This window comes from Marmota flaviventris, chromosome 10 (genome assembly GCF_047511675.1).
Source record: "Marmota flaviventris isolate mMarFla1 chromosome 10, mMarFla1.hap1, whole genome shotgun sequence".
In the NCBI taxonomy this organism is placed as follows: Eukaryota; Metazoa; Chordata; class Mammalia; order Rodentia; family Sciuridae; genus Marmota; species Marmota flaviventris.
In genome coordinates, this window is record NC_092507.1 from 28,192,132 (window position 1) to 28,218,203 (window position 26,072).

A 26,072-nucleotide genomic window follows, 5' to 3' on the forward strand; every position below is an offset into this window, starting at 1 on the left:
GAGGAAAAAAAAAAAGTTTATTTGAGAACAAAAGTGAAAGCTTTTGCACACCTGAAAAGGCAGCTTTGTTCTGATAACAGATGCCATCCATATTCAGCTCCACTGAGATCACAATGAACATATTTCTTCTTACAAAGAGATGGGCATACATAAAGGACTATGACTAAATAGAGTCACGGAAAGGCAAGGCCCAAATCTTAGAATGATTCACAGCATAACACTTAATCAAAGTATTCAGTTTCCTAATGCAGTGGCTCTCCACATGGCTTCTTATCAGCATCACCAGGACCCTTTGAAAGAAATCCTAGTAAGCAGGCTGTATGGACCCTAGGGTCTCTGGGAGTGGGGCCCAGACATCAGCATTTTTAGGGTTCCTAGGTGATTACAATCTGCTGCCAAAGTAGGTGACCACTGCACTGAATCAAGCACAATCATCAGCAAGTTCCTCTGCCTACTGACCCCTGCAAGGACAATGTCCCTGGGGCAGTGCTGGCTCTGCTGATGCTACCTTTCACTCCGCTCAAGAACCTTACATTATCAGCTTCTGGTGGAATTTTGAGACTTTCCATTCCCTTGGTGATTTTTACAGCAATATTTAATCAGGTGATTACTAACAAAAAGATGGGAAAAAAGAAATTTCCAATAAGGCATGATATGAATAAATAAGTAAAAAAACAATCTCAGGTTTAAAAGTAAAGCATGAGAAGTCAAAGCCTGTGAAATTTTATTTATACAAAAGAATAAAAATATCTATTTTAAAAGAACTGATTTTAACTTGTGTTTTTCCGCTTTTCCTGTTCCTTGAACATGAAACTGCTTTCAACTCAAAGATTTAAGATAGATAATTTTTAAATAAACACTCTTTACCTTCCTCCTGCAAGAAAACAAAGAGCCAAGTTTCCCATTTTACTATGGTAAGCCACATTATTTTCAGTTGGAATATTGGCAACTGCATGAAATAGATTACCAGATATGTTGGCAGGAAGGTATGAGCTGTACAAAGGCATTACAAAAAGTCCCCAAAGCAAATGAGATGGTAAAATAACAACAGAAAATAAAACACAACAAAGTAAAAGAATGCCAGATATTTACAGCCTACATCATTGTGACTTGTGTTCTACTTAGCATAAAAGAAAACCAGAGAATATTTCTCAACAGGGATCACGGATGTGGCTGGCAGCAGCCAGTTTGGGGAAAAATGTTCATTCTAAGAAGGGAGAAATGCACAGTTAACAACTTGCTGCGATTATAACCATGTCTTGGTCTTCTTGCAGCTCTGTTACTAAAAATGACACAAAGCAAATGATCCGATGTCTTACAGAAATGACTTGTTTGTCACAACATTTAGAACAAACTACTCAGAGTCACAGGCACTGGGTCTGGGAGAGCAGAGGTGGATGGCCACGCACTCAGGTGAGGGATGTTTATCTTTATCTGTATGAGGTCGGAGAAGGGAAGCAGAGCTCTACAGCCTGGAGGCTTCTGCACTAATGAGTCTTCTAATAGTCCTAAAGAGAAAGAAAGAAAAATCTCAACTTACTCAACAAAACACTCATTTCAATCTAGAGAAAAAAAAAAAAAAAATCTCACAAACAACTGTGCTAGGGGATTGTTCTATACTCCAAGATATCTCAAATGTAATGTAGAACATTTCACAACGGAAAATGGCCTGTCTTCTGAGTCTACAAGGAAAATCAACTGAAACATCAACTCTGCTCTTGCTAGACCTAAACTCACCAGCCCTCCCCAAAAAAAGGAGTTAGTATCAACAACTTGTTATTTAATCAGAGGGAATTTTTCTTCAGTAAAAATATGCGCAACTGCTCTTTCTCCAAAATAAAGCAAATATTATCTAAAAGTTGCAGTATATACAAATGGACATCCCAGACTTTAAAATTAGAGTGTGACCCAGATTAGAGACACTCAGACTCTGAAGATGATACATTTTCCTAATCATCTACAAAATTTCCAGCCTTTCTGAAGTAGTCTGGCTGATACTTACAGCTCGTGGTTTTTTGTTTAACTTCAGATCAATTCTGTGATAGGAAAGATAAAAGATATTTGCATTTTAATTTACAGAAAAAGGGTCCAACAATTAGCTATTGCATAGGGCATAAGCTATAACAAAGGCTATTTGGTTAAGTAAAATCCACATTCTTCATTAGACTATGTCATATTTAGTTGTTTACCCAGATATTATTAAGCAAGTATTAAAAAATATGAGCAGATACTTTTGCCATAAGGTAAACTTGGATAATTTAAAAAGAAATATACAGCAGTTGCAAAAGTCATTTAATCTTTTAAAAATATTCCAAAGTTACATGTTAAAGAGATTGGATTAAGAAGGCATGCTCTATGTTAATATGTTAGCTTTATAACTATATCACTGAAAATTACTGAGACATGTGGTGATTAAGAATAGAAGAGAGACTAGGAGTTTGTATTTCTGGACATGAAACACAAAAGAAATTACATGAATTTCAATTTTTAAATCTTTCCAAAGCAAAATATCAAAATCTTTAACTATTAATCTCCTTATGAAGCAAAGCCAGAAAATCAATTTAAATATAAATTAAAGGTTATCTATTTAAAAAGAAATTAAAATGCATAAAAGTGAAGTTTACTTAATTTTGCTTAAGTTATTAAATAAAATGTTACCTCCATCACGTTTTTCTGTTTTTAAAAAAAACTTCCCAGCCTAACCTAATATACATACCTACAATTAAACAGATAAACTATGGGTTAGAAAGGTCTCAAAAAGGCATACTGGTGTCTACACACTAAAAAACACAGCACAAATACTAATTCAAATCAAACTTACTCAAAGTCATAATCAAACATGCCAGACGGGCTGAGGGGCAGCATTTGAAAGGAAGAAAGCAATAGAAATTAATACACTAATTGAATAAATTAGTCGATTAGCCACCCTAGCAAGATTTATAGAAACAAAACCAGCTTTAAGATCTTAAGCCGTAAGTTTTAAACATGAAAGCACCAAAGATTCTGTGGTCAGAAGAATCCCTTCCCTCAACGGATTCCACAGCAAAAGAATAGACTATGAAAGAAAAAGTTATATCATTAGAAAACTACAGACACCTGGAGCCTTTTTATTAGCTGCCAGATTCAGAGTTAGAACTTTCAAAATATTTGTATCATAAAATATAATTAGGGCATTAGAAGAAACAGAGAAAGAAAGGTTTAGTCATATAATGAAAGGTGCTTGTAAAACTCAGCATAATAGGCTTTCACTAAAGTAAGATGACAAAAACATTTTAAACTTTAAAAAAAGGAAAACATTTTGCAACTTGTACTCAAGTTTTATGTTCTAAATGTGTCCAGGAAGCTGGTGCTCCATTGCTACAGCATTCATCCTAGAAGTCAGGGGTTGAATGAACATGCTGTAGGGTTGAGTCTTGTTCCAGAAACTGAAGAGTAAAACACTATTCGGCCCCATAAGATGGTGATGACAATTAATTGTTTATATCAAGGTGACATTTAACACCAAAGTCTGCAGAACACCCCCCCCCCCTTTTTTTAGAACACTTTTTAAAACAAAGGAAAGGTGGCATCCATAAGCACCCCAGCCTCAAGGATCTGGAAGGGAGCAGTAGAGAGGAGGCCATTCTGTGCCATCACTGCTATAACAGATGATGGTCCGGGCAGAGCCCCAAAGCAAACATCAACTTGGAGCACGACACCAGCTCCACAGCTGACTCCAGTGCCTTTCACACTGTAGAAAAGGGGCAAAAACAATATGCAAAGAGCTTTCCTCCTAGACCATGTTTACAAGAGTGAAATTGGAAGTTTAACTGCCATATCCCTTATGCAATAGTTTCATTTATGACATTTGGGAAAGCATACAGTGTACAAACCAGGAATTAAAAAACATTTTACTTTCAGCCTGACTTTAATTTTGTTCATCACTAAAATAGACAATAAAAAAATAAGACAAGCCAGGTGCGGTGGCGCAAGCCTATAATCCCAGAGCCTCAGGAGCCAGAAGCAGGAGGATCGTGAGTTCAAAGCCAGCCTCAGCAATTTAGCAAGGTATTAAAGCAACTCAGTGAGACCCTGTCTCTAAATAAAATACAAAATAGAGCTGGAGATGTGGCTCAGTGGTTGAGTGCTCCTGAGTTCAATCCCCAGTACCCACCGCCAAAAAAAAAGACAATTAAAAAACAGGGTGTAGCTCATTGGTAGAGTATGTGCTTAACATGTTCAATCCCTAGCACTGGAAATAAATATATAAATAAGAGTGTACTTGGTTAATCTTGGCTAAACTTGGGCTTGCTATAGTAGTAAAACTCTAACAGCTGTGAGTTATTCTTTCAATTTTTTCTTTAAAGACACTAGGACTTAATTATTGTTCAGATAACATACAAATGTAAGCATTCATTTGATCATTTATGAATGTTGAAAAACTGATAAATTTTCATATTCCAGAAGAGGGCAAATTCAAGTTATTTCCTTCTGCTAAAGTACCATCTTAATTCACCACTAGACAGTACCTCGCATATAGTATACTCAAACATTTCTTAAAATAGTCTACTATCAGCACCTTGGAGGAGAAACAACTATGTACTGGGTGCTGACCTACCAATATGCCTAGATGACCTACTCCATCTTCACCCTGATCGGTCAGCACCACTAAGCCATCCACCAGGGGCAAGGGATTTGGGCCAGATACAACTCCTCACTAAAGATGGCAGGAACCCAAGCATCTTAACTGGCCCCTAAGGTGCTACTAAGGTGTCCTGAACCTGGTTTCCCAAGAAAGAAAGCAAATCAGGTCCCCCCTTCATTCAGGCAGATAAGCCCTTAAGGAGAAAGGAAAGACAGGGAAAGCAATAAAAATTAGGACCCTGCTGTCTGAACTGGAGACATCATTGATGAAAGCAATAACTAACACAAAAATCTTTATAAATGCTAGTGTTTTTCTGGGAGAAATTAGTTCCTAGGCCAGCAGAGGAAAGAATAAGCAAGAAATATAGATCCTATGGAAATTTACTAGAAAACTTCAAGAAGAAAGTTAATTAGGTTTCATGCCTCTCCAATTCCCTTTTATCAATCTTCAGTCACTAATGGTCAGGTCATTAATGAAAATGAAGTATTACCCGAAATAAATAGCTGTCTAGAGAGTAAACTTATCAGTAATGGAAAAAGTCACAGACTTTTTTTTCAAGAATATTGTCCCTACTCTAGACTCTGAAATAGGAAAAGAATTATTTTAAAATGACACTGGACCCTAGTACCACACATACACACACACATTTAAGAAAAAAAAAAAAAAGCCCACTGGAGTAAATTAAATAAAAGCATCATAAAGCATAATATTTAATTATCTTGACAATTTAAAAATATTTCTTTAATGGGCTAGGGGAGTGTAACAGTGCTTGCCTAGCAAGCATGAGGTCCTGTGTTTGATCCCAACAACAAAAAATAAATTAATGAATTTTTTAAGAGTATAAGTATCTGCTGTTTAGAAGCCAGCACCAATACCATCACGGTGGTCAAATAATCCATAGCCCAAAAAAAAAGCGAAAGCAAATTTTGCTATTTCCTACTACAGTTTTAAGGCTGGCATGGTGACTTCTGGTTTGCAGAAAAATGTTAAGCAGCAGTCCTTTGTCACTATTTGCAGGAAATACTATTTCACCATTACCATCAACAACAAAAAACATTCTTAAGTGAATTAAAGAATCAGCTAATGCCAAAGAGGTTCAAACCAGTGAGAATAAATTCTACATATCCCCATCCATATCCATAAAGCCAACAGTTTTAATACCGTGGGTGCATGAAGGAATATCCTACAGGTTTCTAAAATAACACAATATCGAAGCCAATTGGAGGACAAGGAACCCCACCCAACCCTTGCATGCCCCTTTCACCTTTTCTGCATGCAGGCCTCCAAGGACAGTAGGACAAAGCCAGTCAATGCAAATCCAGTTTCCATGCCTCTCAGAAGGTATGAGGCCAGGACAAGATTCCTCACTGTAGAAACTATTTATTACCCTCTCTTAATGAAGCTGTGTAAATACCCCAGAGAGAGTGAAAGCTAAAAATCCTCTCTGGAAGACAGAAAAGCTAAAAATCCTCTCTGTCCACTGATGTCAGGCCTAACTCATTATGTACTGCAAAAAACATGGTGGACAAATGTTCTCTAGGAAGGCACTGTCATATTTTATAGGCTTTATATTGTTTTCCAATATCTGAAGTTAGCATATTGCAGAGAAATACCAAAACAGAAAAACCATAAGCAATCAAAAAAATTTGTAATTAGAATAGAAAAAAGACGAGTCACATCGGTTCTCATAAGGCAGGAATCAGAATGAAAAGCCTCTAACTTTGCAGCTTTGCAAAACTTCCTAGTGTCATGTTTCAAACTACATTACATAGATTCCATTTCTATTTCCCCATTTTCTCTTCTCACAGGATTCCAAATTTACCATATTAAACAAGATTTTCAGAGAATAACACTTTGCACTAGCAATAGTGGAAAGGATGCCCTGGAGTCCATCTTGGCAAAATTGCCCACAGCTGGCCCTGACCCTTGACCCGAATCATACAGGGTTACTCTGATACCCACCCAAGTCCTCCCTGAGAGAGAACACTAGCCCATTTCATTTGGCCCAAAGGAATTTTTGCCCATCCACAGTAGAAGGCTCTGAAACAATCCTATAGTGTTTTACTCTAGGAAAGTACACGGAAGCTTTGGGAATGGAGTCCCTGTCACTGACCTGTGCCGGTTTTTATTCTTCCGTTTTTTATGGCTGCTGTGATGACTCCCTGAGGAAGTAGAAGAAGCAGCCTTCTGAGGTTTCACTCCCTGCACAGATCCATCCAGATCCTCAGGGTCCTCCTGGCTGGGCTCATTTTCCTGATTGTGGAAGTCTGGAGAAGTATCACTTTCTGTCCCACTTCCTGGCTCCCCTGGAAGAAATAAAACACAAATCCCCCAAAAACCTCAGACAACTGGTCCATTATCTGGAAAGAGTTTTTTGAGCATACATGCTAAATGACAGAGAAGATACAAAGTTATCAGAGTTCCTAAAAGACATGTAATCTGAAACAGTGTAACCAGGGGCAAGAGGTCTAAGGACAGTTGGGAGTTGGGAACATACAACCAGGATAACCTCCCTGCATAAAGTTTATTTAAACATAGAATACAATAATGGGGTTAATAATTATACAAAAAGTGTGACTGAAAATATTAGATAGGTCTCCAGGAGACAAGGGATGATCTTGACAAAATTGCCCACAGCTGGCCCTGATTCTTTACCCAAATCATACAGAAAATCTTTCTATCAAGCAAAGTTGCCCCCTGCCCCGAAAAACATACCAAAAAGGGAGAAAAGTCCATTCCCTAAATTACCTCAAGAAGTCGTAAGTATTTATTTATTTATTTATGGGGCCTCCCACATGCTAGGCAAGTGCTCTAAAACTCAGCTACATTCCCAATCCAAGAATGTTTTGAAAAAGCAGTAACAGTACTCTTCACCTGACATATGAGCCCTATTTTAAAAGTTCACTTGTTATACTAATTAAACAGAACCAAGCTCAAGAACATTTTAAGTATGCATTTATTCTTAAGAGTATAATTAGCAAGGTGCAATGGCACATGCCTGTAATTCCAGCAACTCAGGAAGCTGAGACAAGAGGATCACAAATTTGAGGCCAGCCTCAGCAACTTAGTGAGATCCTTTCAATCAATAAATACAGCCTCAGCAACTTAGTGAGATCCTTTCAATAAATAAATAAACAAATAAAGATGGGGGTGTAGCTCTGTGATAGAGTGCCCATGAGTTCAATCCCCAGTATGGGGAGAAGGTGATTTTAGGGCTAAGGATGTTCCTAATAGTAGCACTCTTGCCTACTAGCACGTACAAGGCCCTGAATTCCATCCTCAGCCCAAGGAAATTTTTTAAAAATAAATTAAATTAAACATATTTTGGAAAAAAAAAACACTAGTTTCTTTCCATTTTAATATATACTAGTTTCTCCTGAAAAATTTTTTTTTCTTCCTTTTTTTTTTTTTTTTAGTATCAGGGATTGAACCTAGGGCACTTAACCACTTAGCCCTATCCCCAGCCCTTTTTTATTTTTTTTATATTTTATTTAGAGACAGGGTCTCTGAGTTGTTTAAGATGCTGAGACTGGCTTTGAACTTGCAATCCTCCTACCTCACCTTCCCAAGCCACTGGGATTACAGGTGTACGCCAGCACGCCCAGAAGGAAGGTGTTTCTTTCTTTTTTTTTTTTTTAAAGAATGGGAAATGATTCTTTTTTTTTTTTTTTAATTTTTTTTTTATTATTTATTTTTTTAGTTTTCAGTGGACACAACATCTTTATTTTATTTGTATGTGGTGCTGAGGATCGAACCCAGCGCCGCGCGCATGCCAGGCAAGCACACTACCGCTTGAGCCACATCCCCAGCCCCAGGAAAGTGTTTCTTGAAACTTAATGGATAAGGATGGGGGAAAGATTTTCACTTTACTCAACCATCAATGGACCATAAATAAATGCATTATCTCTTGCTAAAAACTGTCAAAAGGACCAGGCACAGTGATGCATACCCTATAATTCCAACTGCTCAGGAAGCTGAGGCAGGAGGACTGCAAGTTCAAGGCCAGCCTCAGCAACTTAGCAAGACCCTATTTCAATATAAAAAAGGACTGGGGATGTAGCTCAGAGGGAGAATATTCCTAAGTTTTATCCCCAGTATCCCCCCCCTCAAAAAAAAATTTTTTTTTTGATTGTCAGAAGGGGTTGTATGGAAAGCACACCAGAAGTAGAGGGAAAAAAATTCCCAAAATATCAGAAGAAACAGCCAGATCTCAGAAATCATACACTATTTTGAACACATTTCATAAACGCAACAGAAGAGGGAGCTCTAGAGCTATGAAACCAGAAAAAGTATCCCACCCTTCTAAAATTCAAAACTGATTTCACACACAAAAAAATTATTGCAAAACGCTAGGTATGTGGCACCTGTCTGTAATTCCAACTACTCAGAACACTGAGTCAGGAAGAGCCCAAGTTTGAGGCCAGCATCACCAACTTACTGAGACCCTTGCTCAAAATTAAAAATTAAATAAAAGGCAGGGGGGGATTGGGATGTAGTTCAGAAGTGGAACAGACCTGGGTTCAATCCCCAGTACTGGGGAGAAAAAAATTACCAAAACAGGGCTGGAGTGATAGCTATTTGGTAAAGCACTTGCCTATCATTTGAGGCCCTGGGTTCGATCCCCAGCACCACGTAAATACCTAAATAAGCAAATATTACCAAAAGATTCTAAAAACTTCCTACTGAAGCTACAGTAATCAACAGTGTGTGATAGTGGCAGAAGGATAAATACATATATCAAGGGAACAGAATTCAGAATCCAGATATAAAACTGTACCTTTAATGTCAATTAATTTTTGAAAAGAGCAATAAGGCAAGCAATTCAATGAAAATTTTTTCAATAAACAACAATGGACAACCAAATATTTACATGCAAAAGAATGAAGCAGAGCTGGGCACTCTGGCCCATGCCTGTAATTCTAGTAACTTGGGAGGCTAGGACTGAAGGATCACAAATTGCAAGTTCAAGGCCAGACTTAGCAACTTAATAAGGCCCTAAGCAATTTAGCAAGACCCTGTCTCAAAATAAAAAATAGAGAACTGGGGATATAGGTCTTGGTAAAGTGGCCCTGGGTTCAATCCCCAGTACCAAAAAGAAAAAAAAGATATACAAAGTGAAATTTAAATTACCAAAGGAGCCTGGCACAGTGGAAAAGTTGGGCCCCCAGTTCCAGCTACTCAGAAGACTGAGATAGGATAACTGGAGCCCACAAGTTCAAGGCCAGCCTGGGCAAAGTATTAAAAAATTAAATTAAAATAACTTAGCAAAGAATTTGAATAGATATTTCTCTAAAGATATATAAATGACCAATAAGTCATTCAGAAAGATGTGTTAGGCTAATACCAACCTGTTAATGTCAGTTACCTCACAAAGTCAGGATGGAAGTAGGAGTAACTTTTTACATGACTAAATTACTTACCACAATAAGAAGGGGTTACTTTTGTAGTTTTAAAAAAATCTAATGAGGGCTGGGGGTATAGCTCAACTGGTAGAGTGCTTGTCTAGCATGCATAAGGCCCTGTGTTCAATCCTCAGCACCACATTAAAAACAAACAAACAACAACAACAAAAAAAAAACTAATGAAATATAAAACCTGAATTTAAGGAGAAGGATGGTCAAGACAGCCCTCCTTTCCCATAGACAAAAAAAAAAAAAAATCATTTCTGAAAGTACAACTCTGTGAAAGCACTGGTTGATGAGAAGAAGGCTGACAAGGCACAAGGCCACAAAGCTTTGCATCAGAGACAGGATGGCAGAAGGGACACAGGACTGGGTAAGTAAGTGGGCTGGATACAGGAAGAGAAAAGGAATAACTGAAATATAAGAGACAGGCAAGAAAGGCAAGTTAGACACAGCAAGTTCTGTCCATGCTGCAATTCTATTAAAGACACTGACAGGAAAACCCAACTGTTTTCTCATTTGGGGCAAGCTGCTGTGGCACTACTAAGTAAATGAATGTGTCACTCACATTCTATAAGTACACTTAGGAAACAGTTTCAATCCTATCAAAGTCCTATGATGGAGAATTCACTTGTGTCCCATCTCTGAAAAGATAACACCTGAGGCAATAATGGACACCTCAAAGGACTCATATGGACATGAAATACCATAGTAGCCGGAGAAAAGTATATTGTTCAGAAAAAGTTTCACTGAGGGACTAGAATTTAAAATGGACTTTGAGGTTGGGGATATAGCTTAGTTGTAACTGAGGGCCTGGATAAATATTAAAAAAAAAACAAAAAACAAAAAACCTAGAATTTGAAAAATGAAAAGCAAAAAAAAAGTACAAAAAAGCACAAGATAAGGTACATAGGTAAGAAAACACAAGGGACAAATGAATTAAATAGAGAGCCTGAGAAATGGAAGGTAAAATGGAAAGACAGGTTAATAAGTCATATTTGTCAGACTTCATCTAGGAAGACAGTATAAGGTGACAGAGAAAAGAAATGACTTTTTGCTTAACCTTTTGAGCCTGTTCCCCCAACAGCAAAATAGGAATTCTTCCTCTCATGTGCAAACACTTGAATCTCTCTCATGGGCGAGGAACTAGCTGGACACAGTCCTTCGGCAACAGTCCCTGCTTTCATGGAGTTTGCAATCTACACCTATCCTCAGGAAGCAGCTCTAAGAATTAAAGAAGGTAATGCAAGTAAAGAACCTGCTCAGAGGGGCTGGGATTGTGGCTCAGAGGTATCCCATGCAAGGCCCTGGGTTGAAATCTCAACACCACATAAAAATAAATAAGTAAAATTAAGGTATTGTGTGAAACTACAACTTAAAAATAAATAAACAAACAAAAGAAACTGCTCAGAGTCTGGAACCTAGTAAGTGCTCAAATCTTGATACCTTTGAGATCTACAAACGTGCAAGTCAAACTCTAAATAGAGTGAAGACTATATATAGTGAAACAACTGTGACAGAACAAGGGAAAGCTACCAGGAATTTCTGAATGACATAAAATGATCAATATTCAGCTCTTTGTACAGACCTGTATTGTAGGATTACTAGGCTGGTAGTGGTTTATAAGAGGGATGGGGAGACTAAGTGCTATTAAAATACAAAGTAAGACCACAAAATAAGAAAAACATTTTTCTTTAGCTCATAGAAACACAAGAAGCATGCTCATAACAGGAGCAGGTCACAATACCTCCAAGTGCAGCAGAAAGTCAATCACTCCACTGAATGATGCTGTCACTGTGCAAGACATGAACATGTGTTTCTCACTGATATTAAAAATAAAAAAAGTGGGGCTGGGGTTGTGGCTCAAAGGTAGAGCGCTCACCTAGCCCGTGTGAGGCCTTGGGTTCGATCCTCAGCACCACATAAAAATAAAAACATAAATAAATAAAATAAATTGTTGTCCAACAGCAATTGAAAAAATTCAAAACTTTTTTTTAAAAAGCAACTTGTTCTTTGAGCAAAGATCAGATTTTGATTAATGAATCTACAAATGAGGGCTGGGGCTATAGTTCAGTGGCAGAGTGCTTGCCTAGCATGTATGAGGCACTGGGTTCAATCCTTAGCACCACATAAAAAAATAAAATAATAAAATAAAGGCATTCTATCCGAAATAAATAAATAAATAAATCTACAAATGAGAAAGTCTAGCTACTAAAAGAAAAGAATGGCTATTAAAGGTGTAACTTCTAATCAGCATGAAAAGCCTAGAGGAGAAGGAAAACTATCCAGAATCATACTTACCTACTTGAATGATGTAAATAAATGCTGAAGAGAGATCTGGTTCAGAGAAGCTCATTAAAACAAACAGTAGAGATTATTGATCCTTCAAAGGAAACCAGACACAAATCTGCCTATTTTCCTTTTCTTCTACTTTATTCTTTTTAGAATGCTTCATAAATTTGCAAAAAGTCCTCTTTAGGGATGATGCAAATACACTTTCTTTCTAGCCTGGATACATATGAAACCAAAGATAGTAGAAAGCATTGCATTTTGGGGGACAGTACTAGGGATTTAATCCAAGGGTGCTATACCACTGAGCTACATCCCTAGCCCTTTTTATTTATTTTTATTTTGAGACAGGATGTCATTTAAGTTGCTGAGGCTGGCCTCGAACTTGAGATTCTAATGTCTCATCCTCCCAAGTCACTGGGATTCCAGGCTTGCACCACAACACCCGTCAAGTATTGCATTATGTGGTGTTGAGGATCGAACCCAGGGCCTCCTTGCACTAAGCAAGCACTCTACCACTAAGCTACAACCCCAGGCCCTCAAGTATTGCATTTTTAAAAATTATTTTATTTATTTGTCTTTATGTGGTGCTAAGGATGGAACCTAGTGCCTCACACATGACAGGCAAGCACTCTGCCACCGAGCTACAGCCCCAGCACAAGTATCTCATTTTTGAGGAAGTTTTTCAAAATGGTTTAAAATAAAATTCCCAAAGTGCAAAACTCCAAAATCATGGACATCTAAGAACATGTAAGGCAAGGGCTGGGGTTGCGGTTTAGCGGTAGAGTGCTCGCCTAGCATGGGTGAGGCCCTGGGTTCGATCCTCAGCACCACATATAAATAAATAAAATAAAAGTATTGTGTCCACTTACAACTAAAAAAAAAATATTTAAAAAAAAGAATATGCAAGGCAAAATTCTAAAAGAATGTTTATTTCATTCCTATCAAAAATCAAAGGCATTAAAAACACAAAACTCATCTCACCAGACTTGTTTCTCAGAAATTCTGAAGCACTGGAGGGATTCTACATAAAACAAAAGAAGTAAAATGGGCCTGGTGGTGCATACCTATAATTCCAGTGGCTCCGGAGGCTGAGACAGGAGGATTGCAGGTTTAAGGCCAGCCTCAGCAACTTAGTGAGATCCTGTCTCAAAATAAAAAAATAAAAATAAAAAACTAAAAACTAAAAAAGGGCTAGGGATGTGGCTCAGTGGTAAAGCACCCCTGGTTCAATCTCTGGTACAAAAAAAAAGGGGGAGAGGGGATAAAAGAGAAAGTAGACAATTCCTCTCATGGAATTAAAGCTTGGTTTGAATCATCTGGATCTTCCAGGGACCCTCAAGCACTAAACCTGGCTTAAAGAGGCCCAAGCACCAACCAGAAGCAAACACAAGTCTTCTCTGGAAGACAGTACCTTTCCTAGCCCTCAAATTTTTTCACTAATGTAGTCCACATTCCTGGGTCCCACTTCTGAGGAATCAATCAACTGCAGACAGAAAATATTCAGAACAGCCAGGCATGGTGGTGCACCATGGATATTCAAGTGAATGGATTCATATCCATTCACCGTGGTGAATTCCCAGCAGCTTGGGAGCCTGAAGCAGAAGGATCACAGCCAGCCTCAACAATTTAGTGAAAGCCTAAGCAATTCAGTAAGACGCTGTCTCTAAATAAAATACAAAAAAAAAAAAAAAGACTGGTTAAGTGGCTCAGTGGTTAAATGCCCCTGGATTCAATCCTCAGCATGCCCCCACAAAAAGAAAATATTCAGAAAAAACCTGAATCTGTATTAAACACACAAAGACCTATTTTCCTTGTCATTATTCCCTAAACAATACAGTACAAAAACAATTTTGCAGCACTTATATTGCATTAGGTATCATAAGTAATCTAGAGACAAAGTATACAAGAAACCAGGCTATCTATATATATGATATTCCAGCTATTCAGGAGGCTAAGACAGGAGGATCACAAATTTAAGGCCAGCTTCAGCAACTAAGTTAAGACCCTGTCTAAAAAATAAAAAAATTAGGGGTGGGGTTGTAGTTCAGTTGGTAGAGTGCTTGGCTAGCATGTGTGAGGCACTGGGTTCGAACCTCAGCACCACATACAGGTATTGTGTCCATCTATTATAAAAAAAAAAAAAAATGTTAAAAAAAAATTTAAAAGGGCTGGATATAGAGCTCAGCAGTAGAACACCCCTGGGGTTCAATTCCCAGTTCTGTAAAATATAAAAATAAAAAAACAAAGTATATAAGAAAGGAACTAGATTCAATTCCCATACCACAAAATAATAAATAAAGCATTCAGAAGGATATGTGGAAGTTATATATAAATACCCTATCATTTAAAATAAGGAACTTGAATTAGTATACTAGGTCTGTCTTGGAATGGGATTCTGACATATATCCCAAAAAACACAGTATTTTTTAACTAAAATGAGCAGACACAAAGATTACCTAGTACACAAGGAAAGTAGACTTCACAAACAATAACCAACAGAAACAACAGATATCAGAAAGAAGCTCCTGTTTTTTTGGAGGAGTTTTGCTAAATTGCCCAGACTGGCCTCAATCTCTCAATCCTAAACCTTCCAAGCAGCTAGGATTATAGGTGGGCACCACTAGGCCCAGAAACAAACAGATTCATAAAGACTTCAGAGATTTAAATTAAACAGAATACAAAGTGACAATGCTTAATATACTTAAAGAGGTTGTCATCCTAAATAACAAACAGAAAAAGACTCTCCAAAGATTAATAAATTTATTCAAGACAGAAGAGCCTGCAATGGGAAGATGTGTGACATGGTAAATGTCATATGAGCATACTCAAAGAGATCTAGAAAGAGCTAGGAATGCAGCTCAGTGGTTATGTGCTGGCCCAGCATGCTTGAGGACCTGAGTTTAATTCCTAGGACTGTCAAAATTAATTAATTAATTAATTAAATTTAATGCCTAGGTTGATTGGAAAACAGGATGAGGCAAGGGGGAGATTTTAAAGGCAAAATAAGGAGGGTTCTGGATCAACTATTCTTGGTTACAAGGATCAATAGCAAGGGTGGCGTCAGTCTAAGGTTGGACAGATGTTCTCACAGAAGTATTTTCTGTGTAAGGTTGTGGTGGCCTTCCTGCAAGGTTGTGATTCTCGAAGTCTTTTGTGATAGTTTTTGTTTTCAAACGTATGTACATGAGATCCCCTCGTTCATAACCTCTTGGCTTTATTTTTCTGTTATTGACAGGGCTTGATACAAGTGACTCCACTGTGATTCTGATAATTTTCACAGAGTAAAGACAAGTTTAAAAATAATTGTAGAGAGAGTTGGAGATATAGCTTAGTTGGTAGAATGCTTGCCTTGCATGCACTGGGTTCAATCCCTAGCACCAAAAATAAAATAAAATAGCTGTAGAGAAAGATATGAAAAAGTTAAATGTTTTTTTTTTTTTTTTTAAATAAGTAGAACATATGGAAATTAAAATTGCAAAAACAAAGGACTTAAAATCAAGGGAAGGTTTAACAACAGATCAAACAGTTAAAGGGAACTAGTGAACTGTTAGATAGGTCAGGGAAAAAAGCACTCATGAGAAAGCAGAGGCAAAAATGAAAGAAGAGATAGTAAAAAAAATAATAAATAAAGGCTAAAACGAGAAGGTTTAAATACATTTAATCAGATATCAGAAGGAAAGTAAAGAGGGCTTGGGGCAAATGCAATCTCTGAAAAGGTAACAGATGAAATTTTCAAGAAATGATAAAAAATACCAAACCACTGTTTCAAGAAGTCCAATGAAATACTATTTGGCCATTAAAAAGAATGAAATTTTGTAATTTGTGGCAACATAGATGAGCCTAGAGGATGTTATGCTAAGTGAAATAAGCCAGGCACAGAGGAAAATCAAATCAGGCATGACCTCATTCATTTGGGTTTCACAAAAGTTGATCTCATAGAACTGGAAAACAGAAAGTTGGTTACCAGAGTGGGGTGGGGAGCGGGGCTGAGGAGAGGCTGGACAACATGTACAAAGCTACGGACAGTAGGAATAAGTTCTCATATTTTCCTGCACAGTAGAGTAACTATGGTTCACTAATAATATTAGGTATTCATATTAATGTACTATACAATGTATTATTCAAAATAGCCAGAAGAAAAGGATTTTGATAATGCTTGAGGTGATGGATATGCTAATTACTCAAGTTTGATTGTTACCCATTGTAAACATAATGAAATATCACACATATTATGAAATGTGCCCAATAAATGTGTAATTACTATGGACCAATTAAAAAATAAAATAAATCCATCCAGATAAATAAGAAATTTACATTTAAACACACGGTAGTTAAAATCTAGATAAAAATAAAATTTTAAAAACTAGCAGTGGGAAGTGGTAATGGTGAAAATGGTGAAATAGAATGCCATAGAATAAAAATAAAGGGCCAGAAGCAGTGGCTCACACCTGTAACTACAGCTAGTTGGGAGGCTGAGGGAGGAGGATAAGAAGCTTGACACCAGCCTGGACAACTTGGAAAGACCTCTCAAAAATAAAACATAGAAAGGGCTAGGGATATTGCTCAGTTTGCACCCCTGGGTTCAATCCCCAATATGGGGATAAAGAGGGTTATGTAAAAGGGCTCTGACCATTTGAATTAATGAACTCCATTATTCATTTAATTCAGTATATTCGGCCTTCCTCCAAAAGGAATTCAAGGCAGCTTACTAAGAATCATATAATGCAATCCAACAGAATAAATATAAAATAAGAATAAATGAATAAGTAAAGCAATGATAAACAGAAGAGGAAAGTAAGCTGGATATAGCACTGAGATTCATTCCCAAAATGCATGTTACAAATTCCTACTTGCTTGCTTGGGCTAGGGGGTAGACCACAAATTTCCCTTATGAATTTTAGTGACCACACAAATGGAAACAATCAAACAAGATTTAAAGGGCTGAGGATGTGGTTCACTGGCAGAGTGCTTGCCTAGCACACATCAAGCCCTGGGTTCAATCCTAGCACCACAAAAATTAAAATAAAAGAGATTTTTCAGTTAAAAAAGAAAAAAACAAGTATTTAGGGAAAACTATTCCTTTTTTTTTTTTTTTTTAGTACCAGGGATTGAACCCAGGGAATCACATCCCCAGCCCTTTTTTATATTTTATTTAGAGACAGGATCTCGCTGAGTTGCTGAGGATGGCTTTGAATTTGCAATTCTCCTGCCTCAGCCTCCCAAGCTGCTGGGATTACAGGCGTGCACCACTGTGCCCAGCCAGGGAGAACTATTCCTACAGGAGTCAGTTTTGATAATAAACAACATCTGGAATGTCCTTGTAACAACACAATGACATTTTAAGGGACCAAAGTATATAATTTTGCAAAAAATAACTTTTTGGGAAAAAACTAAGAAAAGCAATTATGATGCAACCCAGGCAGGTGGCTCCATCCAGAACAAAGATTTTAGGGGAATGAATGGCCTGCGTACACTTTAGAAAATCTTTCATATGTAAGTTTTTGTCTCAGTCAAGTTTCTGAAAGGAGTGACTTAATTTAAGAGTCTTTTCCTGAGAAGTGCTTGGGCATAGATATCCTAAAATAAGTACAGAGTCACATACTGAATTATCACATAAGCAGGGGAAGAATTACAGGCTCCTGTGAAAACTGAGAAGTCCAACATCACTCCATCTCAACTCAGAAGAGAGATCCAGCATATTCTTTAACTAGTCTTGGTACTCTACAAAGTTCCTCTACACTTGAGAGGTGGTATTAATTGAAAAAATTAAATAAGACTCAGCTGAGAGTCATACATAGTAAAGGAAAAATCAAAAGGACTTGGTACAATTGATAAGGATGGCAGAAAGAGTCAAAGAATTCTGAATGAGGGAGAACAGTAGTATCACAACAAAAAAAATTAGGCAGACAATAGAAGAAAACAGAACAGTTCTGTTTTACATGAAATGTTTGAGTTTAAATACCCAAATGGAAATGTCTAAAGGAAAGGCAGGATTAAAGTTCAGGAAAGGTGTATGAGATAAGACAAGAGAAACTGAAGTCCCTGAGTAGTTATAATTCCCAAATACCAAAATTCCTTTTCCACAAAACACTGCCCCAAGGGAAACTAGAGAACTAGATCCTACAACAAGATATATCATCTGAAAGAAGTACACAGGTGCAATACAAAAAACAGGTTATATTTCAAAGTGATCCCATGCACAGAGAGGATACTCAATTCAGCTACAGAGAGCCTGATTCAGCAAGTAAAATGTACATATCTATCTCTCATCACTAGAAATTAGAACAAAATTAGACCATCTGGCTTACATACAGAAAATAGTGGAATTTTTAAATAAAGTAAATGGCACATATTCCCCATTTTATATTTAAGAACATAGGTACTACTTAGAATTTATTTAAAATTATTAGGTTGAGTTCTAAGATTTCATTATATGTTTGTAACTTTCCATAAAAGTTTTTTTAATTAAAAAAAAAAATCCCTGGGCTGGGGTTGTGGCTCAGTGGTAGAGCGCTCGCCTAGCATGTGCAAGGCCCTGGGTTCAATTCTCAGCACCACATAAAAATAAATAAGTAAAATAAAGGTATTGTGTACAACTACAACTAAAAAATAAATATTAAAAAAATAATATAAAATAAATTTTTTTTAAATCTCTAAGAATTTAAAAGACTTATCAGGAGCAAAGATATAGCTTTGTGTCTCTGAGCAATAAAGCCAACTTTCATGTGACAGAAGAGGCAAGAAGGGCATAGTAGTTTCTTCCTCCAAAGAAAGGCATGATTAAAGATGCCCAAAAGGCTTCCCAACTTCTAGAAAGAAAAGGGCAGAGCATTAAGTGATGCAGATCGCAGATACACAGTTGGATACAAGTTAAATTTAGGGATTGTGGCAGCTTAAAAATAAACCGACAAGGAAAGTGAAAACATAAACTTACTCTTTTCAATGAGCTGGTCCTGAACTCCTGCCAATGCACTTACTGCCTAAAAGAAAAGCCACCAGTTATTAGAAAAGTGACCACAGACCTCAGGAGAGCATTTCCATATAGATAGGAAGGGAAAGAGAAAACTCACCTTCCTTAACTACATACCACAGAAAACACACACTGCCCCCCAAGCCACCACCACCACCACTTACAGCTGCCGACGTAACTGAGGATTTACTGAAGAGCCGCTCAGCTTCCTTAAACTTCCGATTCCTTCTATCATTTTTGCTATTGGAGTTTCTAAAAGCACACAAAAGAAATTCATTATAAGCATCAAATTAAGTCCAAGGCTCAAGTTGGGGATGTCCAGGGCAAATATAAAAAGACTTTTTTTTTTTTTAATCAAGTTCCTTACAGGAATGCCTCCAATCCTTTTGGATTGGCCCAAACAATTATTATGTTGAATGCCTAAGTAGATAGCAATGTTTCCCAACGTATGGTATATGCCTCACTATGGGAAGAGAGATTATTTTAGTTGCTTCACAAATATTTTCATTTTATCTATCTATCTATCTATCTATCTATCTATCTATCTATCTATCTTTTAAGGGGCTCAGAGGCCTGGAGCACATTTATCATCAAAATACAGTGTACTAATGCCCGGCCAATATGTGGTTGGTGGGCACCAGGTGCCCACCCAGCCCAAACCCCTCTCCCCATTTTACTTTAGTATTTATTTAAATGTTTATTAGTAAAAATAACCAGCACAGCTAGGCACTGTGGTACATGCCTGTAATCCCAGCAATTTGGGAGGCTGAGTCAGGAGGATTGAAAGTCTGAGACCAAACTCAGCAACTCAGCAATGCCCTGTCTCAAAATAAAACGTTCCCAAAAAAAGGGCGGGGGGGAGGGGGTGCTGGGGATGTGGCTCAGTGGTTAAACAACCCTGGGTTCAATACCCAGCACCAAAAAAAAAAAGTAAAGAAAGAAAAACACCTCAGCACAGACCAAGGCATGGTGGCACAAATCTATAATCTCAGCGACTCAGGAGGCTGAGGCAGGATTGTAAATTCAAAGTCAGCCTGGGCAACTTAGTAAGACCCTGTCTCAAAACAAAATATAAAAAGAGCTGTGGATCTAACTCAAAGGCAGAATATTCCTGGGCTCAATCACCAGTAATGCTACTAAAAAAGAAAAAGAACACAATCCAGCACATGCTAGTGATATGCAGTATCTTTATTAAATAAACTTAATTTTCTAATTTATAAGAACAGTTTCCTTAGAGAAATGGCTAGGGCAAGAAAAGGACATGGTCAGTCTAGGACCTCTTTTGGGCCAGAAAGTACAAGTGTTCAGAGACTAATAGAGTTATGTCAAAAGGACAAAGAAACATTTCAAGAAGGCTCTACAGTTGGGACAAAGAAAACAAAAAGGATAACAAAGAGTATGTTTACATTATGTAAAAGCAATGAGCAGTATACTTAAGACTTGTGTACTTATTTGTATATATTTCACTAAAAATAAGCCTCTATAAAAAAGAGAGAAAAGTGACAATACTAGATTTCAACACTGAATTCACTTTGGCTTTTTTTTGTGGTTTGTTTTGCAGTACTGGGGATATAACCCAGGGGTGTTCTACCACTGAGCTACATTCCAGACCTTTTCATTTTTTATTTTGAGACAGGGTCTCTTGAATTTGCCCAGGCTCTCGAACTTATGATCCTCTTGCCTCAGCAAGATGTGTACCACATATGGCCAATTTGTTTCAATTATGACTCTATTAATCAAAAAAGAGAGAGGAGAGAGAGAGCCGGGCCGGTGATGTATGCCTGTAATCCCAGCAGCTTGGGAGGCTGAGACAGGAGGATCGCTAATTCAAAGCTAGCCTCGGCAACCACACGGCACTAAGGACCTTAGTGAGACCCTGTCTCTAAATAAAACACAAAACAGGGCTGGAGTTGTGGCTCAGGGGTCAAGTGCCCCTGATTTCAATCCCCAGTACCAAGGGGGAAAAAAAGAGAGAGAACAAAAGGAACAGAATAAAAAAAAATTAAGACTTTTCTTTCAGAATGCCAACAATAAATATAAAGGGAGAGCTGGAGTTGTAGCTCAGTAGAAGAGCACTTGCCTAGCATGTGTGAGGCACTGGGTTCGATTCTCAGCACCATTTTAAATAAATAACATAAAGGTCCATTGACAACTAAAAAATATATTTTGAAACAAAAAATGTAAAGGGAATAATAAAGTTAGAAAACCATCATTTTACAACTTCCAGTATAAAAACTAATGCTGGTAAAATCAGTAATATATAGTAAAACTACTGAATAAAAACTTGGGGGGAGCAATATATTCATAATATCTTAAAGAGTAACCTTCTAATCACCATGGGAGGTGAACTTTTACAGCAGAGATATTATATGCCCAATCTCAGCAGCACCAATAATTAGACAATCTGGCAGTATGTGCCTCCTGATCACAGACACATAATAAAAGGCACACAAATCACACTGTTTTTGCCAAAAATCTTTAAAGGATTGCTCATGAGGTCACAATAAGAAAAGTGTGGACCAGAACATTCTATGGGACAATGTCATGACTACCACTACAAAAAGAGTGAGAGCACCAGAAGCAGTGGTGCTCAACTATAATCCCAGCAACTTGGGAGGGGGCAAGAGGATCACAAGTTCAAGGCCAGCCTCAGCAACTTAGTAAGACCTGTCTCAAAACAAAAAATAAAAAGGCCTAGGGATGTGGCTCAGCAGTAAAGCACTGCTAGGATCAATCCCCGTACCAAAAAAAAAAAAAAAAACAGAGAGGGACTCCTAAATATTAAGACTACAGAGACTTAATAACCAAATGCAATACACAAATACTGAAATACTGACTGGATGCTGGATTAAAACAAAGCATTTTCAGGACAACTGAGGAAATTTGAAGAAAGACTATAACAGATGATACTACTAACATTACACATAATGTTAATAATGCATTAGCATTGTTAATATTCTAAGTATGATCATTGTGTAGCCATACAATGGTAGAAGAAATGTTCTTGTTCTCTGGAGGTAACCGTTGGCATAATTAGGTACAAAGTCTCATGATATCTGGAATAGCATGAGGGAGAGCTTTGTGGTGATAGAATAGCCCTGTATCTTGACTGTGGTTATATGAATCTACACATGTGATAATATGCCACAGAACTATATATACACATTGTACCCATGTTGATTCCTGGGGTTTTAATAATATACTACAGTTACATGAAATGCAACCACTGGGGAAAACTGAGTGAAGGGGTACATGAGACCTCTGTATACCATTTTTTTGCAACTTCCCATGAATCTATAATCATTTCAAATAATAAAATATTATTCAAATTTTTTAAAAAATCTTAAGTATATGCAGGTGTTTATATCACAGAAGGAGAAGACAACACATAACAGCAAAAATGTGGCAACATGTTAACAATTTGTGAGTATAGATGAAGGATAAAAAATGTTCATGTACCATATTCTTTCAATTTTTCTAGGTTTGAAAATTTTCCAAAACTTTAGAAATTTTTTACAGAATAGTTATTATTAAATAAATAGGGGTAAAACTGGCATACAGGTATGGCAAACTGAGGGTGGAAATGTGGAAAATACCAATAGAGTGCTGCTGTATAAGGTACTGGCATATGCTGTGTTTCATTTAAACCTCACACAACTCTGCTGATAGGGCCAACTTCCCCATTTACAGATGTGGGCTCTGTCCAAGGTTACTCAGTGAGGTGGTGGCAGTGGCAGAAGTGAGCCAGAAGCCAAGTTCAAACCCAGACCTCTTTTCATACCATCATTTTTACCACTGCCTCTCTGCAAAGTTGCTACCAAGAACACTGTCCTCCAAACAAATATTACTAGGGCACAACAGGAACATTACTGGCTTCTGACACTCACTTTTGGTTGGTCAGATACCGATCCCAGCCACGAATAATATTGCCATACATCTGAGTGTCTTCCAGGTAGCTTCCTTCAAAAGCGTAGATCTGTCTCTCCAAGTTTGCCAGTGTTTCCTAGAGATGGAAAAACAAGGTCACGGAAAGTCTTTTTAATGTGGCTATTAAGGATAATATGAAATCCTGATATCAACCTTGTAAAGCCAAGCTCGTCCACACGGACACATTTTTGTGGAGAGAGAGACGATATGGGGAGTGCCAGGTAGTCCAAGCCAAAGACAGTCCAGACCTCTTGGGGATGATGAACCCTTTGGTGAACAGAATGGAATATATAGAGCCTGTCCTCAGAAAAACGCACACACAGGCAAAATTCTGCATATACTCCAAAGGGAAACCTGAGTGTCAAGAGCAGGTCTGAGACGGAACGTGGGCAGTCTCCACTCCCACTTACTAAAGGTGTCGCTACCAGGAGAGCCAAGGGTGAGCAGCTTTTCAGCATCCACGGGCTCCCCTCTGCGCGGGCTGCAGTTGCTATGGAAACCTGGAAGGGCAGCTTCAGGTGAGATGAGCCTCCCGGTTGCGCAAGCCAAAGCGCGGGGGGGGGGGGGGGGGCAGGGGGGACCGAGCCGCAGGATGCGTGGGACCCTGGGTGCACGTCACAATCCGAATTCCCTAGCCCGGGTCCTCTCCCCTCGCCTGTCACCTTCCAGATGTTCCCAAACACATCACATCCCTGTCCATCAAAATCCCCTGCCACCGCCTCCCAGCACCGAAATGGACTTGCTTTCCCCACCCTCGGCGGCCAGACCGGGCGCCGGGAGACCCTCCCACCGCCGCCTCCCTCCCACCCCGATGCCCACCGAGGCGACGCCCGCGGCCGTAGCCGCGGCCGCCCTCACGCACCGCCAGCCGGCGCCCTCACGGCAGCCCGCCCGGCCTCCGCCCCGCGCCTCCCGCTCCCCGCGGGCTCCGCAGCCCGGGCAGCAGAGCTGCCGGAGGGCCGCGCAGCGCGCTCCGGGCCCCAGCCCGCCGCGCTCGCCCTGGCGTAACCAACGGCCTGCGCGGCGGGCGGCGGCGAGCGCGGGGCCCAGGCCGGTGTCCCGGCCCCAGCCGCTCACCGCCAGCTCCTGCTTCCGCTTCACGAGCTCTGCCAGCTCCCGCCGGGTGTCCGGGATCTGCGGTGGCGCCGCCTTGTTGTGCATCGCCATGTTGGGCTGAGGCGGCGGCGGCGGCGGCGCGAGGCTGGGGGCGGTCCCTGCGCGCCGCCGCCGCCCGCCAGGGGGCGCCCGCCGCACTGCGCCTGCGCGCGCGGCTTCCGGCGCCGCGGGGCGCCCGCGTGCTCCTAGCCCAGCACGCCGCGTGGGGGCAATCGGGCTTCTGCGGCCGCCACACCTGTACCGTGCCAAAGCCAAGAAGCTCCTTAAGCCTCCTAAGAATCTTGTGTGCCCCGTCTCGGTGAATGCCTTTCACTGTTCTCGGAATTACCCGTCAGAACTTGGGTACCATCCTCAATCCACCCTTGATTTAGATCCATCCAAAACCGAGTCCCGTGGACTGCACCCCAGATGACCTCGCAACCCGTTCACCTTTGTCGGCCCCTCTTATCACTTCCTTAGTTCATTCAGGCCCTCCCTATTTGGGCCCCCATTTTCCAAAAGTCTCACACCTCTATCTTTGGCCCCATCCAATCCCTTATCCAGAGTGGTGCCAGGATGATCTTCCAAAAACAAATGTGATGTCCCTCCCTTGGGTAAGGTTTTTAACGGCTTCCCCCTTGTCTTAGAGACACAAATGTGTATAGCAGGTAAGAGCACAAATGGGGGCCGGAACTACCTTGTTCAAGATCTTTCCTCTACATTCGGAAACTGTGCCACCTTGGCAAGGACTAAACTTATCTTATTATAGAACCTACATGATACTGTAAGGAATAAATCGCTTGATGTATGTAAGGGGCTTGGCAAATAAAAAGAATCATGTATTAGTTTTTATCATTAGGTCCAATATTGTTAACGTTGGCCCCATCTAACTTCTCCAGCCCCGTTCTGAATATTTTGCAATTTTGCAACAGGTCTAGGTGGGATTCTATTTTCCTCCCTTGCATGGAAGTTGTTGGGTTTCTTAAATCTGGAAGTTGGTATCTTTCATCAATGCTGGAAAATTCTGTCATTTTTCTTCAAATGCCTATTCATTTTTCTCTCCCCTGTAATTCAGACATAAGAATTTTTTTTTTTAACCAACTGTCTGCATTTTCTTTTTGTCTCTCTGTTACAACAGTCTGGATAATTTGTTTTGTGTCAGTACAATACAACCTGGCATCTTGCTGGTCTCCCTTATTAATTTTGGAGAGAGAGAGAGAGAGAGAGAGAGAGAGAGAGAGAGTGTGTGTGGTGTGTTCGTTCCTTGACATTTTTTTTCCTTGTAAAGTCATTTCATCTGCAAATAGGAAGTTGATTTTTTTTCCCTTTCCAGTCTGAATGCTTTTTATTTTCCTTTCTGCCTTATTACGCTGAGTAGGAGGACTTTTATATGTACTAAGAGTGATAAAAGTGGACATATTTGCCTTGTTCTTTTTCAAAGGGGAAAAGCAGTCTTTCACCATGAAGTATGTTAGCTGTTAAGAGGTTTTGTAGATGCTCTTTATCAAGGCCAGAAAGTTCTTCTATATGCCTAGAATCACCAATTACCATTGAATATTATCAAGGTGGTTTGTTTTTTTCCTGAATCAGTTGGCATGATCATGTTATTTTTCTTCTGTAGCCTGTTGATACAATGGGTTACAGATTTTTCTTTGTGGGGTACTGCAGATTGAACCTATGACTTCACATATGCTAGGCAAGCCCTCTACCACTGAGCCATATCCCCAGCCCTTTTTGTGGCAGGTCTGGTTAAGTTGCCCAG

At 39.2% G+C, this 26,072-nt stretch overlaps 1 protein-coding gene across 4 annotated transcripts; it reads right to left on the bottom strand.

Annotated features, from left to right (window-relative positions):
• Positions 1-24,424, bottom strand: Meaf6 (MYST/Esa1 associated factor 6). 4 transcript variants are annotated; one of them, XR_003582993.2, is made up of 10 exons: positions 24,293-24,424; positions 23,626-23,715; positions 23,369-23,482; positions 23,176-23,291; positions 19,453-19,540; positions 19,253-19,298; positions 6,738-6,930; positions 2,659-2,716; positions 2,003-2,036; positions 1,410-1,508 (listed from the first exon to the last, which is right to left on the bottom strand). XR_003582993.2 is itself a non-coding variant. In XM_027937297.2 (9 exons), exons 1-9 carry the CDS (start codon positions 24,380-24,382, stop codon positions 1,500-1,502), a joined length of 780 nt encoding a protein of 259 aa, XP_027793098.1. In that variant the 5' UTR covers positions 24,383-24,424; the 3' UTR covers positions 1-1,499. The 4 variants fall into 4 exon arrangements, 3 of the variants coding, with proteins under 3 accessions (XP_027793098.1, XP_027793099.1, XP_027793101.1); XM_027937297.2 differs by lacking the exon at positions 2,659-2,716 and having other exon boundaries at positions 1-1,508; XM_027937298.2 differs by lacking the exons at positions 2,003-2,036; positions 2,659-2,716 and having other exon boundaries at positions 1-1,508.
• Between the last annotated feature and the right edge of the window lie 1,648 nt (positions 24,425-26,072).

What these genes read in the sequence shown, in the direction of transcription:
- Meaf6 (XM_027937298.2), bottom strand. Translation starts at nt 24,382, where the DNA reads ATGGCGATGCACAACAAGGCGGCGCCACCGCAGATCCCGGACACCCGG. An exon ending in GACGAGCTTGGCTTTACAAG is followed by an intron (nt 23,292 to 23,368) that starts GTTGATATCAGG and finishes TTCCATCTCTAG; the next exon opens with GAAACACTGGCAAACTTGGA. An exon ending in GGACCAGCTCATTGAAAAGA is followed by an intron (nt 6,931 to 19,252) that starts GTAAGTTTATGT and finishes TATTTCTTCCAG; the next exon opens with GGGAGCCAGGAAGTGGGACA.